General features: G+C 40.6%; 1 protein-coding gene across 2 annotated transcripts in view; it reads left to right on the top strand.

Annotated features, from left to right (window-relative positions):
- The first annotated feature begins 517 nt into the window (after positions 1-517).
- slc18b1 (solute carrier family 18 member B1) overlaps positions 518-13,091 on the top strand; it is a 14,140-nt gene continuing 1,566 nt past the window's right edge. The window contains exons 1-11 of one of the 2 annotated variants that reach the window (XM_081347934.1): positions 518-640; positions 781-917; positions 1,071-1,166; positions 1,251-1,324; positions 1,501-1,648; positions 1,920-2,076; positions 2,258-2,394; positions 2,622-2,723; positions 2,992-3,083; positions 3,567-3,662; positions 3,788-3,920. In XM_081347934.1, coding sequence (XP_081204060.1) covers positions 616-640; positions 781-917; positions 1,071-1,166; positions 1,251-1,324; positions 1,501-1,648; positions 1,920-2,076; positions 2,258-2,394; positions 2,622-2,723; positions 2,992-3,083; positions 3,567-3,662; positions 3,788-3,845 — 1,122 coding nt within the window. In that variant the 5' untranslated portion in view covers positions 518-615 and the 3' untranslated portion in view covers positions 3,846-3,920. Of the gene's footprint in view, positions 641-780; positions 918-1,070; positions 1,167-1,250; positions 1,325-1,500; positions 1,649-1,919; positions 2,077-2,257; positions 2,395-2,621; positions 2,724-2,991; positions 3,084-3,566; positions 3,663-3,787; positions 3,921-13,091 lie in introns of those variants that run through there. The other variant, XM_081347933.1, reaches the window with a different exon arrangement.

The following is a 13,091-nucleotide window of genomic DNA, read 5'->3' as shown; positions in this document are numbered from 1 at the left end:
CATAGCCTGAAGTGAAATGAGTGAACTCATCAGATGAGAGTATGCGTCTTTATGCAAAGGATTTTACTGCACAGACCTCTAGATGGCGCAATAACATTATGTACGCAATGTGCTTAGTTTGATTCATGTTAGCGAATCGGTTCCTGTCAATGATGAACCAGTTCAGCAACCGACTCAATTATTGTCCCCATTATGTGGGATTCATTCATCTTATTGCGTTTTTTGTTCAAACATTGTTTCTTTTTTATTGTTATTGATGCTACAAAAATGAGTTGACGAAAAACGTAAAATTGGGTTTAGGATAATTCACCATAAAAATAAGATATTATCATTAAAACATTTCCTTTCTCGAGTGAACCCGGGACTCTTAAAGGATTTATAATGTTCCTTAACGAAAAATAATGTCAATAATTCCCCATTTTGTTACTCACCTCACAGTTCCAGCTGAGTGTTCCGCACTTTGCGAATCGGTTAGACCAAATCATTGAAAAGAATCAGTTCAAAATAATGATTCTTTTGAGAATTGGACATCACAACCACCGTAAAATAGTAAGAATCACTGTTGAGTTTCCCAGCTGACAGGTTGAAAACGCCGAAGATCTCAGAGACTTGACGATGGATATTGATGAAGAAGATAGAGGTATTTGCAGTTAATACATTTATTTGACTACTTGTTTTCGGGTGATCAACATTTAGCAACTCTTGGACCTTTAATGAATTTGCGGACTCGAGCAGTTTAGAGTGTTTACTGATCAATGAATGCATGTACACTTTATATAGGTGATTCTTCACCACCACCAGAGACTCCGGCCACTAAAATGTCCAGAAAACAGATATTAACACTTATTGCAATGGCCTCCATAAACTTCTGTTCAATGATCTGCTATTCCATTCTGGGACCATTTTTCCCAAATGAGGTAAGTTACATTGATTGTATTTTATATAACATGACTTGTATAATAAACTATAACATGAAATTGTTGTATGTACTCTGCTCAGGGCATTTAAAGTTTTTAATGCATAGGCTTCTGCTTCAGTATAATATATTGTCTTCATGATTCGTTTTCTAGGCAAAGAAGAAAGGTGTCAGTCAAGCTATGATTGGTTTAATATTCGGAATCTATGCATTATGCACTTTGGTGGGCTCTTTGATAATTGGTAAATATGTAAGTTAATATTCATTTCAGAAGATAATTTTAAACTGTTTAATAGATTACACATTATATCAGTGCATTTGACCTCTGTTTCAGATTGTCCAGATAGGAGCTAAGTTTATGATTGTGGCAGGGTTGTTCATATCAAGCGTATGTACTGTACTTTTCGGGTGAGTATATCTGTGTTTTGTGTCTTTTAGTCCAGTTCTATTAGCTTTTATGCCATCTATATAAGTGTTTCCACATTTTCTTTTTAGTAGATAAACATGTAAAATACACAGTCCTTGTACTCATGGCATAGGTGTGTCCATTTTTGTGTTTGCGAATAATATCATTTATTCTGCAGGTTTCTTGACCAAGTGTCTGATGGTACAGTTTTCATCGTGCTCTGTTTTATCACACGGAGCATAAATGCAATCGGCTTTTCTGCTGCTGTTACATCGTCTTTTGCGGTTTCAGCAAAAGTTTTCCCCGACAACATAGCAACTGTTTTGGTGAGATGTGGTCAGTGCATATTTTTCAGTGCAGTAATAGTGTTTTGGAGTAAACTGACAAAGGATGCACTATTGCTCATGTCACAAAGACATGCTGTTTCTCAAGAGAGTCATCATTAGATTCTGTTATTGTGTCTGTCTGGTTGTTTAGTTTCTCACAGTTGGGGTAAATACACAATGATGGAACCATTCTTATGGTTTTAATAGATGTATTAAAACGTGTCTTTACAGTGAAGCAGAAGGTGAAATCATTAATGTCTTGTTTTCACAGGGCTTCATGGAGATTTTTACAGGGCTTGGCCTGATATTGGGGCCTCCGTTGGGTGGTTGGCTGTATCAGTCATTCGGATATGAAATCCCATTCGTTTTCACGGGATGTCTTCTGCTTGCAACAGTACCCCTCAACATGTGGATTTTACCGAGCTTTGGTTAGTGTGGATTTCATACTGGTTAAATATCACATGATTTTAATAATTTAATTTAAAGTCTATTCCATTTATCATACTCCTACTTTTGTCACAAGGATGTGATTGCCATGTGACTGATTTTGTTACTGTTTACCCTCCAGCCATAGAGATAGACATGTCTGTTTATCTCATTCTTATATAGATGCTGTTCCTTCCCAGAATTCCTTCTTCAGATTGTGTACCAGAATAAAGATCCTTCTCATCTGCTTTGTGGTGCTCACGATGAGCTCAGGACTTGGCTTCCTGGATGCAACACTGTCCATATTTGCCATTGAAAAGGTACATCTTTAGAAAGTACATTGATATCTATCTATCTATTTATCTATTTATCATATTTTATGCATTAACAAATAGATTACATGTTTTTTAATGTAAAGTCGCCATAGTTTCAATCAGGGAAAATGTTTAAAACTCTTCATTTAAAAAAAATTGTTGTAAAAATGTTAATGTTAAAGGTTCTCCCGTAATAATACAAAAACATCTTTGTGAATGTTTTGTGTGAACAGCTTAATATCAGCGCTGGTTCAGTGGGGCTGCTCATGATTGGACTTTCACTGCCATATGGGGCGGCATCACCCATCTTTGGTGTGATCAGTGATAAATATCCTGTAAGTCAACATTTACAACAATTATAAAATATGATTACAGTGATGACTGGATTTTCTCAAAAGAAAAAGATTTGTTTGAAATTTCTAATATGACATTTTACCTACCTTCCTACTTGTTTGCTAATTTAATTTAATTTTGTTTTTGAAGATATTTAGTATTTAATTTGTTTTGGTTTGTAATTGATTTTTAGGTAAATATAAGCAAACATCAAATTTTATTCATTAAGAAATAATTTCATCTGTGGCTGTAAAATTATGCTCTGTGCAGTCAATTAGGAAGTGGATGATGGTGATTGGAGGAATGGCCACAGCGGTGAGCTTCTGTTTCCTTGGCCCACTTCCTGTTTTTCATATTAGGAGGTAAAACATTACTTTCACATTTTTTGAATGTTAATTTCTCAGCTTTTGCTTTATAGCATGTTAAATGTCTGTCCAGGTAGCAGGACACTTGGTGCGCTTTTTTATTGCCTTTTTTCCTTATCAAATATTTTAGTAAACACTCAAAATCCATCCTTTGAAAACCATTTTGAAATTGGACACTGACACTGAACCTTTTAGTGTGCTCTATTTTTGGTTAGATAAATGGCTTTTATTTTCTGCAATTTTAGTTTAGCCTAAATTGTTTTGTAAAATATATAATTTGTATGAAATACAAAAAGTTTACTTCAGTACATATGCTTTTCTGTAAACTCAATCTTCTATAACTTTTTTACACCCATTTTTGAACTGCTTTCACTTCTGCAATAATCTGCTGAGTGTCTTCTTTAAAAAGAAACCAACTGTTAACGGGTTAAGTTTTGTTATTGCACTGATCCATTACTAAAAATGTTTTTGTTTGCTCAGTCAGCTCTGGCTTACCGTCCTCATGCTGGTCGTGGTGGGCTTTTCTCTCTGTATGACCTGTATCCCCACCTTCGCTGAGATGATCGCTTGTGCACAGTGAGACTTTAATTCACCCAGTTATGTCAGACTAGATTCCTGGAATGGTTTGAATAAGTACAGTTAACCCTGAATCTAGTGCTGGGCAGTATGACCAAAAATCTCTATCACTGTATTTTTTAAAGATTCTGGAGGTTTCACACAAGGTGGCGGGCTGCTGGCTGGCTGCTGTATAAGCCATAAACCCTGCATTCCATAATCGAATGGGACACATGCCAAAATGAAAAAATCCAATTACACTTCAAATAATTTTTTTCCAAAGATGGTTTCTGTCATTTTAGATAATTCGTATCACGCAGACGTATGTTCAAGTGTTCTTTCTTCCAATAGGTCTGGTTTTAGTTATTTGATGCTATAAAAACGGGGTGTAAAGAACCGCAGACCTCATGGTATTATGGGCAGCAACATTGACCTTATAAAACCTGGCAAACGTGCACAGACATGTCCAGGTAGCAGCAGTGCAGTTGTCTGGGCAATGGTTTCCCTGCTGCCTTTTAAGCCAGTGTGATTGTCTCTACTATCCAGTTAGCCAACCTCTGCTTCGACGCAGAAGCACCCTTCTTAATACCACCATAACTGAGAAATAACCGGTCTGAGTGTCTGAAAAGAAGCCAGCTCAATGCTTTGATTTAAGAACTGATGAAGGAGGACTTTCAGTGGAAGAATTGGGTCGTAGGACCAGCCCAGAGCAATCTGGCAACCAACGCAAGTACAACTAACCGACAGTGTATGCAACATGTTCTGCAGAAGCAATAGCCAAAAAAAAAAGTAGTCTTCAGGGATCCAATCCATTTATTGTCAATGCTCTGGAAGGGCTTAAACTGAGATGAACCAAGGAATGGAAGCACAAGTGGCAGATTCCAAGCAGGCTTCAGATGTCGTGCACCCTTCAGAAAACTGCAGACAAGACTTTGAGATCCAAGAAAAGATCCCCCAACTGGGACATGATATGCAGAAATATCAGTGACTTACACCTTCAATGTGGAAGCCACCTTGCCCTCATCCAGTAAATATTGAAGAAACCTTATAGTGCAGCAGATTAATGGCATATTTCAAGAGAATCGTTCAAATTGGTATAAAAGCATGAAATTTGGCACAGATACTCTCTAAGGGTCACTCTTTGGGAAAAAGGCGCTGGCCATCCAAAAATTCAACATGGTGGCCATTTTTTCAAGATGGCCGCTATTTCTGTCAAATGCTCATTATGTCAATCGTTCAAACAGTGATGTAGGCATAACATTTTGTGAAAATACTCTCTTCAGAATGTTTTTTTTTTTAAAACGGTGCTTGTCCCTCAAAAATACAAGATGGCAAACATTTTTCAAGATGGCCGCCATTTTTCAAGATGGCCGCCATTTTTCTTGAATCCTTAATTTTTTTTTTTTAAATGGTGATGCTATCATGAAATTTGGTACAAATATTCTTAAAGGAACATTATCATGGAAAAAGATGTGTGCCACTCAAAAATTCAAGATGGCAACCATTTTCAAGATGGCCACCATTTCTGTCAGAGCTCAATTTAATGTGTTAAGGAAGGTTTTGTTTAATAGAGTGAACGTCATTACACAACCAGGGCACACTGGTGACTTCACTGCTGTGGAACTCAGCATGGGATTCAGTGTCAGCTAATCTAGTTTTACTTTCACTGTAGTTCTTGACTAGTAGTAATAGTATAGCTAAGTTTAGTGTCCCTAAACCGCACCCGAATTGACAGGTTGTGCCAGCGTGGGAGAGCCGAGCCAAGGGTAAGCGGGGCAATACATGACTTGTTCATGTATGCTTACCTGGAAGGTGTACAGATCACACGGGACTTAAATGGCACTGGATGAATGATCGGGCTAGGTGTAGGTGACCCGTACCTAGTTGTATCCCATACCTGAATGTGTACTATGTCTATGATTGAGGTGGTAAAAGGATAACCCCTCGGCCTTAATCAGACAACAAACCTCCAAAATGGCAAATGAAAATCCCATGTCAGCCAAGAGGCCAACTGATTGGATGAAATGTTGTATTTGTCAGACAGACACAAAGGAACCCCTCCAATCACCACCTACCCATCATGTTTCTCAACATGATGGCTATAAAATGATTGCCACCAACATTCCACTCTTTCACAAGATGAACAAAATGCCAATGACCCTGGACCTGGAACGACTGGATGAAGGTGGTGGTATAGAAGCTACTTTGAGAAGGAACCAAGCGAAGTATCACTACAATCGTCGACTTCGGTTCAACAACACAAAGTTACTTCGTGCCCAGAAGCAACAATCCGATGCTCAATGTAGTGAGACAGATAAAGGCCAAACAAAGCATCGCAGAACCATGATGCAGAAAAGTCTAGATGATCAGGTTTGCTTTTTTTGTGATAACATATCTCCTGAATCTGACCTACGTCAGGTAATGACACTGCAACTGAATGACAGACTACATGAATGTGCACAAACACTGAATGATGCTAAATTATTGTCTCAACTAAGTGGTGCTGATGCCATTGCACAGGAGCTGAAATACCATTTGTGTCTCATTCATCTTTACAACAGAGAGAAACTCCACCTCAGAAGGCTTGAGAAAGAGTCACAGAGTGAAACGATTCAACCAGCCATCTTTCTTATGGCTCTTTCTGAACTGGTCACCTATATTGTTGAAACCAGTCTTAATTCTGATGGTCCTTCCGCCTTCCCTCTCGCAGATACAGTGGGGAGAACAAGTATTTGATACACTGCTGATTTTGCAGGTTTTCCCACTTACAAAGCATGTAGAAGTCTGTCATTTTTATCATAGGTACTCTTCAACTGTGAGTGGCGGAATCTAAAACAAAAATCCAGAAAATCACATTGTATGATTTTTAAGTAATTAATTTGCATTTTATTGCAAGACATAAGTATTTGATACATCAGAAAAGCAGAACTTAATATTTGGTACAGAAACCTTTGTTTGCAATTACAGAGATCATACGTTTCCTGTAGTTCTTGACCAGGTTTGCACACACTGCAGCAGGGGTTCTGGCCCACTCTTCCATACAGACCTTCTCCAGATCCTGCAGGTGTCGGGGCTGTCGCTGGGCAATACGGACTTTCAGCTCCTCCAAAGATCTTCTATTGGGTTCAAGTCTGGAGACTGGCTAGGCCACTCCAGGACCTTGAGATGCTTCTTACGGAGCCACTCCTTAGTTGCCCTGGCTGTGTGTTTCGGGTCGTTGTCCTGCTGGAAGACCCAGCCACGACCCATCTTCATTGCTCTTACTGAGGGAAGGAGGTTGTTGGCCAAGATCTCACGATACATGGCCCCATCCATCCTCCCCTCAATACGGTGCAGTCAGCCTGTCCCCTTTGCAGAAAAGCATCCCCAAAGAATGATGTTTCCACCTCCATGCTTCACGGTTGGGATGGTGTTCTTGGGGTTGTACTCATCCTTCTTTTTCCTCCAAACACGGCGAGTGGAGTTTAGACCAAAAAGCTCTATTTTTGTCTCATCAGACCACATGACCTTCTCCCATTCCTCCTCTGGATCATCCAGATGGTCATTGGCAAACTTCAGACGGGCCCGGACATGCTTCGGCTTGAGCAGGGGGACCTTGAGTGCACTGCAGGATTTTAATCCATGACGGCGTAGTGTGTTACTACTAATGGTTTTCTTTGAGACTGTCGTCCCTGCTCTCTTCAGGTCATTGACCAGGTTCTGCCGTGTAGTTCTGGGCTGATCCCTCACCTTCCTCATGATCATTGATGCCCCTCGAGGTGAGATTTTGCATGGTGCCCCAGATGGAGGGAGATTGACCGTCATCTTGAACTTCTTCCATTTTCTAATAATTGCGCCAACAGTTGTTGCCTTCTCTCCAAGCTGCTTGCCTATTGTCCTGTAGCCCATCCCAGCCTTGAGCAGGTCTACAATTTTATCCCTGATGTCCTTACACAGCTCTCTGGTCTTGGCCATTGTGGAGAGGTTAGAGTCTGTTTGATTGAGTGTGTGTACAGGTATACAGGTAACGAGTTCAAACAGGTGCCGTTAATACAGGTAATGAGTGGAGAACCGGAGGGCTTCTTAAAGAAAACCTAACAGGTCTGTGAGAGTCGGAATTCTTACTGGTTGGTAGGTGATCAAATACTTATGTCATGCAATAAAATGCAAATTAATTATTTAAAAATCATACAATGTGATTTTCTGGATTTCCGTCTCTCACAGTTGAAGTGTACCTATGATAAAAATTACAGACCTCTACATGCTTTGTAAGTAGGAAAACCTTCAAAATCAGCAGTGTATCCAATACTTGTTCTCCCCACTGTATGTGCAACCTGTACCAGTAGCGTATCCTTTTTTCTAACAGTGGCCCTTCCTCTCTGTGGACTATACCTTGCTGTGGTGGAGAGGCTTGTGTATGAACTCCATTGAACCTGAGAGCTATGCCGGCGGGGATTTTATATCCCTGGCAAGTTTAACTAAGCTGGACAGGTCAAAGAAGAGGAGGCAGACAAAGCAGACATTATAACTATTTGACAGAAATGGTGGCCATCTTGAAAATGGTGGCCATCCTGAATTTTTGAGTGGCACATACCTTTTTCCAAAAGAGTGTTCCTTGAAGAGTATTTCTGCCTAATTGTATGCTTGCATCACCATTTTAACAATTTAAATAATTAAGGCGAGACACTATGGGTGAATAGGGTAAAAATAAAAAAACTAGCAGATATCACCATGAAACTTTCCCAGTTGATTACCTACATTAAGATGAGAAAAAAATGTATTAAAAGTTTTCTGTAATTTAATGTTTAAATTAGCAAATTAGGCAATATCTAATTAAATATGCACTAATTTGTATATATTTAAAAAAAAGGAAATCTGAGTATTGGATAAAGCCAGATTAAAAATTATTTTTTCATTGTGTTCACATATTAGATGGGGAAAAAATACAGAGGCATTTATAGATGTCTACTTTTGTTTATCCTGTAAATCATAATATACTGTCAATAGCCTTAAAAAATTATTTTCACCATGTTTTTTGGAATAAAATGTTATATAAATCAGGCTAGGAATAATATATTTACAGATCCCTCTGTAAATGTCTTCATAATATAACTAGGTACAAGTCTGGAAAGATTAGTGTATATAGGTGCTACTGAAGTGGAGATTTCAGACTTGGAGTATGAGAGAAAGGTCATTTTGAGAAAACGGGCTTTAAAGATTTATCATCAGCCAATGAGATCGCGCATTCAGCCCTTTTACTTTCGCGATTGGTTGCTGATAAAAAGGAAATGACCATATTTGGATCCGACAGCATTGTACAGTGAAGAGAGAGCTTTCCAGCGGTGCCTGTGAAGACAGAGAGCAGACAGAGATCGCGGATCGGCGGGAGGATTTACAACGACAACTTTTGTTGAATTTACGCGAAATCTACAGACGCAAACAGACAAGTGTAGTAAAATAAAGATCTAAATGTGTTTTTTGGACTTTTTTTCACCACAGTCCGAAAGAAGACATGTTATTGAAGACAATTATCCATAAATCTCAAAATTGACCAGTAAAAAAAAAAAACAATGTTTTTGCCTGCCATATCTCACCTTAATATTCGACAGGAACAGTGGCCATCTTTAAAAATGGCGGCCATCTTGAATTTTTGAGGGACAAGCATCTTTTTCTATTAACATGTCCTTTAGAGAGTATATTTGTATCAAATTTTAGGCTTGGATCACTGTTTGAATAATTGATATAATAAGCATTGAATAGCAATGGCGGCCATTTTGAAAAATGGCTGCCATATTGAATTTTTGAGTGGCCAACGCCTTTTTCCAAAATAGTGGCCCTTAGAGAGTATCTGTGCCAAATTTCATGCTTCTATACCAAAGTGAACGATTTTTTTACTAATCTGCTGCACTATTAAGACTCTTGGAATGTCGTTCGGAATGTTGGAATGTTGCAGGATCAAGCCCATGTACCAGACACCATGCAGAAAACAGCTTACACAAAGCATAGATGTGTCGTGTGGAAGAAGCCCTCACATTGGAGATGGTGTGGAGACCCACAGAGACGCAATGCTTTAGAGAAGGGTTCAACTCAGTGGACAGACCCAAAGCTGTATGTGAGCTGGATATTGATGCCAGATGCTGCCCTCTAACTGGGAGAAAGGGTCCTTCCTGGGGGTCCAAGGTTTGCCAGTCCAAAGTTTCAGACAGTGAGTGCTCATCTCTGAAGCACCCTATGAGGGAAGCATCGGTCGTGACCAACTCCTGCCGAGAGGTAACAACACCCAGGGACAGCCCTGCCGTCAGGAACTCTAACCGTCTCTATGCATGTATGCAATCAGTTGGTGGCATTGTCTGGTGGGATTCAGCAGCAAACCATTGTTCCATAACTGCAGTGGTCTGAGGTGAGGTAAGCACAGTGGAATCACCACTGTATCAGCTGTTAGCATCCCTATCAGCTGTAAGACCACTCTGTACTGCAAAGACACTGCTATGCTAAAACGAGTCTAGAGTTGCAGAATGTTCATTGCTGGTTTCTGAGAGAGGGCGGCAGACATTAGTTGGAAATTCAGTCACGAATTTCGTGGTCTGTTGGAATCAGACAGTTTTTTGTTTTGTTTCCGTTCACAGAAAAGCCTAAATTATGAATGGGTTTCAAAAGTAATCTGGAGTCTTGCACAGCCTTCTGTTTTGTGGGGGGCACAAAGAAGGCAGTTGTCCAGATAAGACCGAATACATATACCTCTCATCCAAAGAGAGACAGAGCTGCGCTCACACATCTTGTGTAAATGCGAGGAGCAAGGGACAGCCCAAAAGGTAGAATTTTGAACTGGTAGATTTGATTTTGGAAACTGAAACGAAGAAACTTTCTGTGATGAACAGCAATCAGAACATAAAGGTATGCATCTTTCAGGTCGATACTAGCAAACTAATCGTCTCATGCCACAGGCCGAAAAAAACGCCAGCTATGCACAGCGTTCAAAAAGGAAGGACCTTCAGGAACAAATGAATTTGCCTTAAATTGAGAATTGGGCGGCAACCACCATCCTTCTTGGAATAAGAAAATATGTGTTATCCCCTTCTGAACGAGGGGATGAATTCTTTCTATGGCTCAAACAAACTACGTCCCTGACAACAGTTAGGACAATTCTTGAAAATCTGGGGGGTGTCAAAACTGCAGAGTATAACCCCTGCTCAGAGTCGTAAAAAACCCAGGGGTCTAGTGTGTTGTTCCTGCAGTACTCAAGCTGCTCAGTTGAAAAACCATTGACCACTAGCCCAAGCACCTCAGGCTTTATGTGTGCGACTTTTATTGGCAGTGGGGGAATGCTGACGGGTTCCTCTTTGCAACTGTTGATGAGGTGCTCAAAAAACTTGAGCATCCTAAGTAACACAAGGTCTTTGAGGGGGCTGTGACTGAGGTGTGGCGTGTGCTGGTGGAAACGTTGCTCCTTCATGTTTGGGCAAGCCACACCTGCCGACGGGCTGCCTAGAGTGTGGCTGTAAGGTTACCCCTTTCGTGGGTCACATGGCGCTTTGCCAGAAGAGCTGTTTGAAGGAACTGTGAAATGGAGGGATCAACATTTGTTGTTTCCAGCATAGCAATAAGTAGCTCACAAATTGTGTTTTCTGTCCAAGTTACGTAGGCGAGAGACACATATGCCATTTTTAGCACTGCATCCGTGCGACCACATTGCACACTGGGACATCTTATATTACCTCGTAGAGCCTCGTCAGGAGACACCACCAAGGCTGTGACATGCTGCTCTATTTCCGGAGCACGACTCACCCCGATGGAGTCCGCCTCAGCCATAGATGCTACCATACGAGCAGTCTTTGAGCACCGCTTAGGCCGGCCAGATCTTGTGAGGCCAATTGAAAATTCAGCCACACATCTCCCCGCTTCTGACCATTCTTATCCTCCTGTGTTGTCTTCACAGGTTGAAGTGAATGAAGCAAACATTTGATCAGCACAGCAACCATGTTAGAGAGTGAAGTTTCCTTAGGACTTGAATGTTCTTCACTTTGCGATGTGGTCCTCTTCTTAGATGGGAGCGCCGGCTGCTGAAGATGCCCTGCATTTCTGACCTCGTGGAGGGGCTAAATCCATCTCCCTGAGCCTTACCGTTGAATTCGAGTCTAAATCGACAATGGGAAAAAGACTGCAATACAGACACGGGTCCGTGAGAGCCTCTCTCAGATGTTGAATACCCAAACACGACGGACAAATATCATGACCATTGCCCGGGAGAAGATTATAAGGGCACAGCTTACAAGTCAGTGGGAAACCCCTGGCAATCGAGCTGTGAGCCATAGTCACTCATAAACAACCTTTCGGGTAGTGCCGTAAGGTTTTGAGTCAAGTGATGGTAATGAAGCAAGAAAATATATAATAATATTATTCCTCCGGGTTGAACCAACAGGCAATTCCAACGAAAATCTTTCAAATTAGACAAAATATATTTTTACAATGGTTGATGGTTTGAACAGTGGGGCACAGAGTATAATGTAGGAACCGAGAGGCACAGTGTTACAGACGAAAAACCGTCAAATGAAAAACAAACTCACCAAATGCTGGTGAAATAATATTCCAAACCTGCTGAAAATGGCTTAGGAGCTCAATGACACAGCTTGTGAGGACGATATCTCACTGCTGTATAAAGCAGAATGCTTTCACAGAAATTCACAGAATTTTTGGATGATTAAAACAAAAGTAGGGCTGTACAATGAATCAAATTTCAGTATGGACTTGTGTCTGTGAATATTAAACATTAAAAAGACTGCTATTGAAATCTTAAGTCTGCATGTTCTACTTCTGTGAATGAACATCACAGTTTCTTTCCTACTGACCGCCAGAGGCAGTGTAACACTAGTGGTTTATTGCAGAGCCAGCCAGATAGTTGAGATGGTCCTCAATGCAGTACAAAAGATCCGGGGGGAGGAGTCGGATCTAGATCCAACTCCTCCCACCTTACATACCTAAACCTACCCAACTCCACCCCCTGATCCCTAGACCCACCCCTAAACCTACCAATCTCCACCCCTTATATGAGATCCGACTCCTCCCCTCGGATCTTTTGTACTGCATTGAGGTGCTACTGAGATAGTTCGAGAGAATATACCAACAAAGTCATGTCGTGACATATGCTGAGCCATGGGGGTTATAAGGGGCTTTCACTTTCTTGCCTGGTTGAGATAGGCAAGCATTTTGTTAAGTAATATTGACGCTGTCAAGTGCAGCTTAAAAGAGTAAGTTCCATTTGTGATCGGATTACGTTTGCGTTTTTCGCATCGTGGAAATCATAGGGCTCTACATGTTATTTTTTCAATATTAAAGAGTTAGTTGTGTGGATTTATTGTTGTTATAACCATTAGAAAGAAGGATATGCAGTTAATAGAAGTCCCCTCTCAATACACTCCACTTAGCGCTCTGTGGCATAGATGCAGCACTTGTTCGTTAGGCGCTGACATAGCG

This window comes from Scardinius erythrophthalmus (genome assembly GCF_964197995.2).
Source record: "Scardinius erythrophthalmus genome assembly, chromosome: 19".
Lineage (NCBI taxonomy): Eukaryota > Metazoa > Chordata > Actinopteri > Cypriniformes > Leuciscidae > Scardinius > Scardinius erythrophthalmus.
This window is presented reverse-complemented; position numbering and strand designations above follow the sequence as displayed.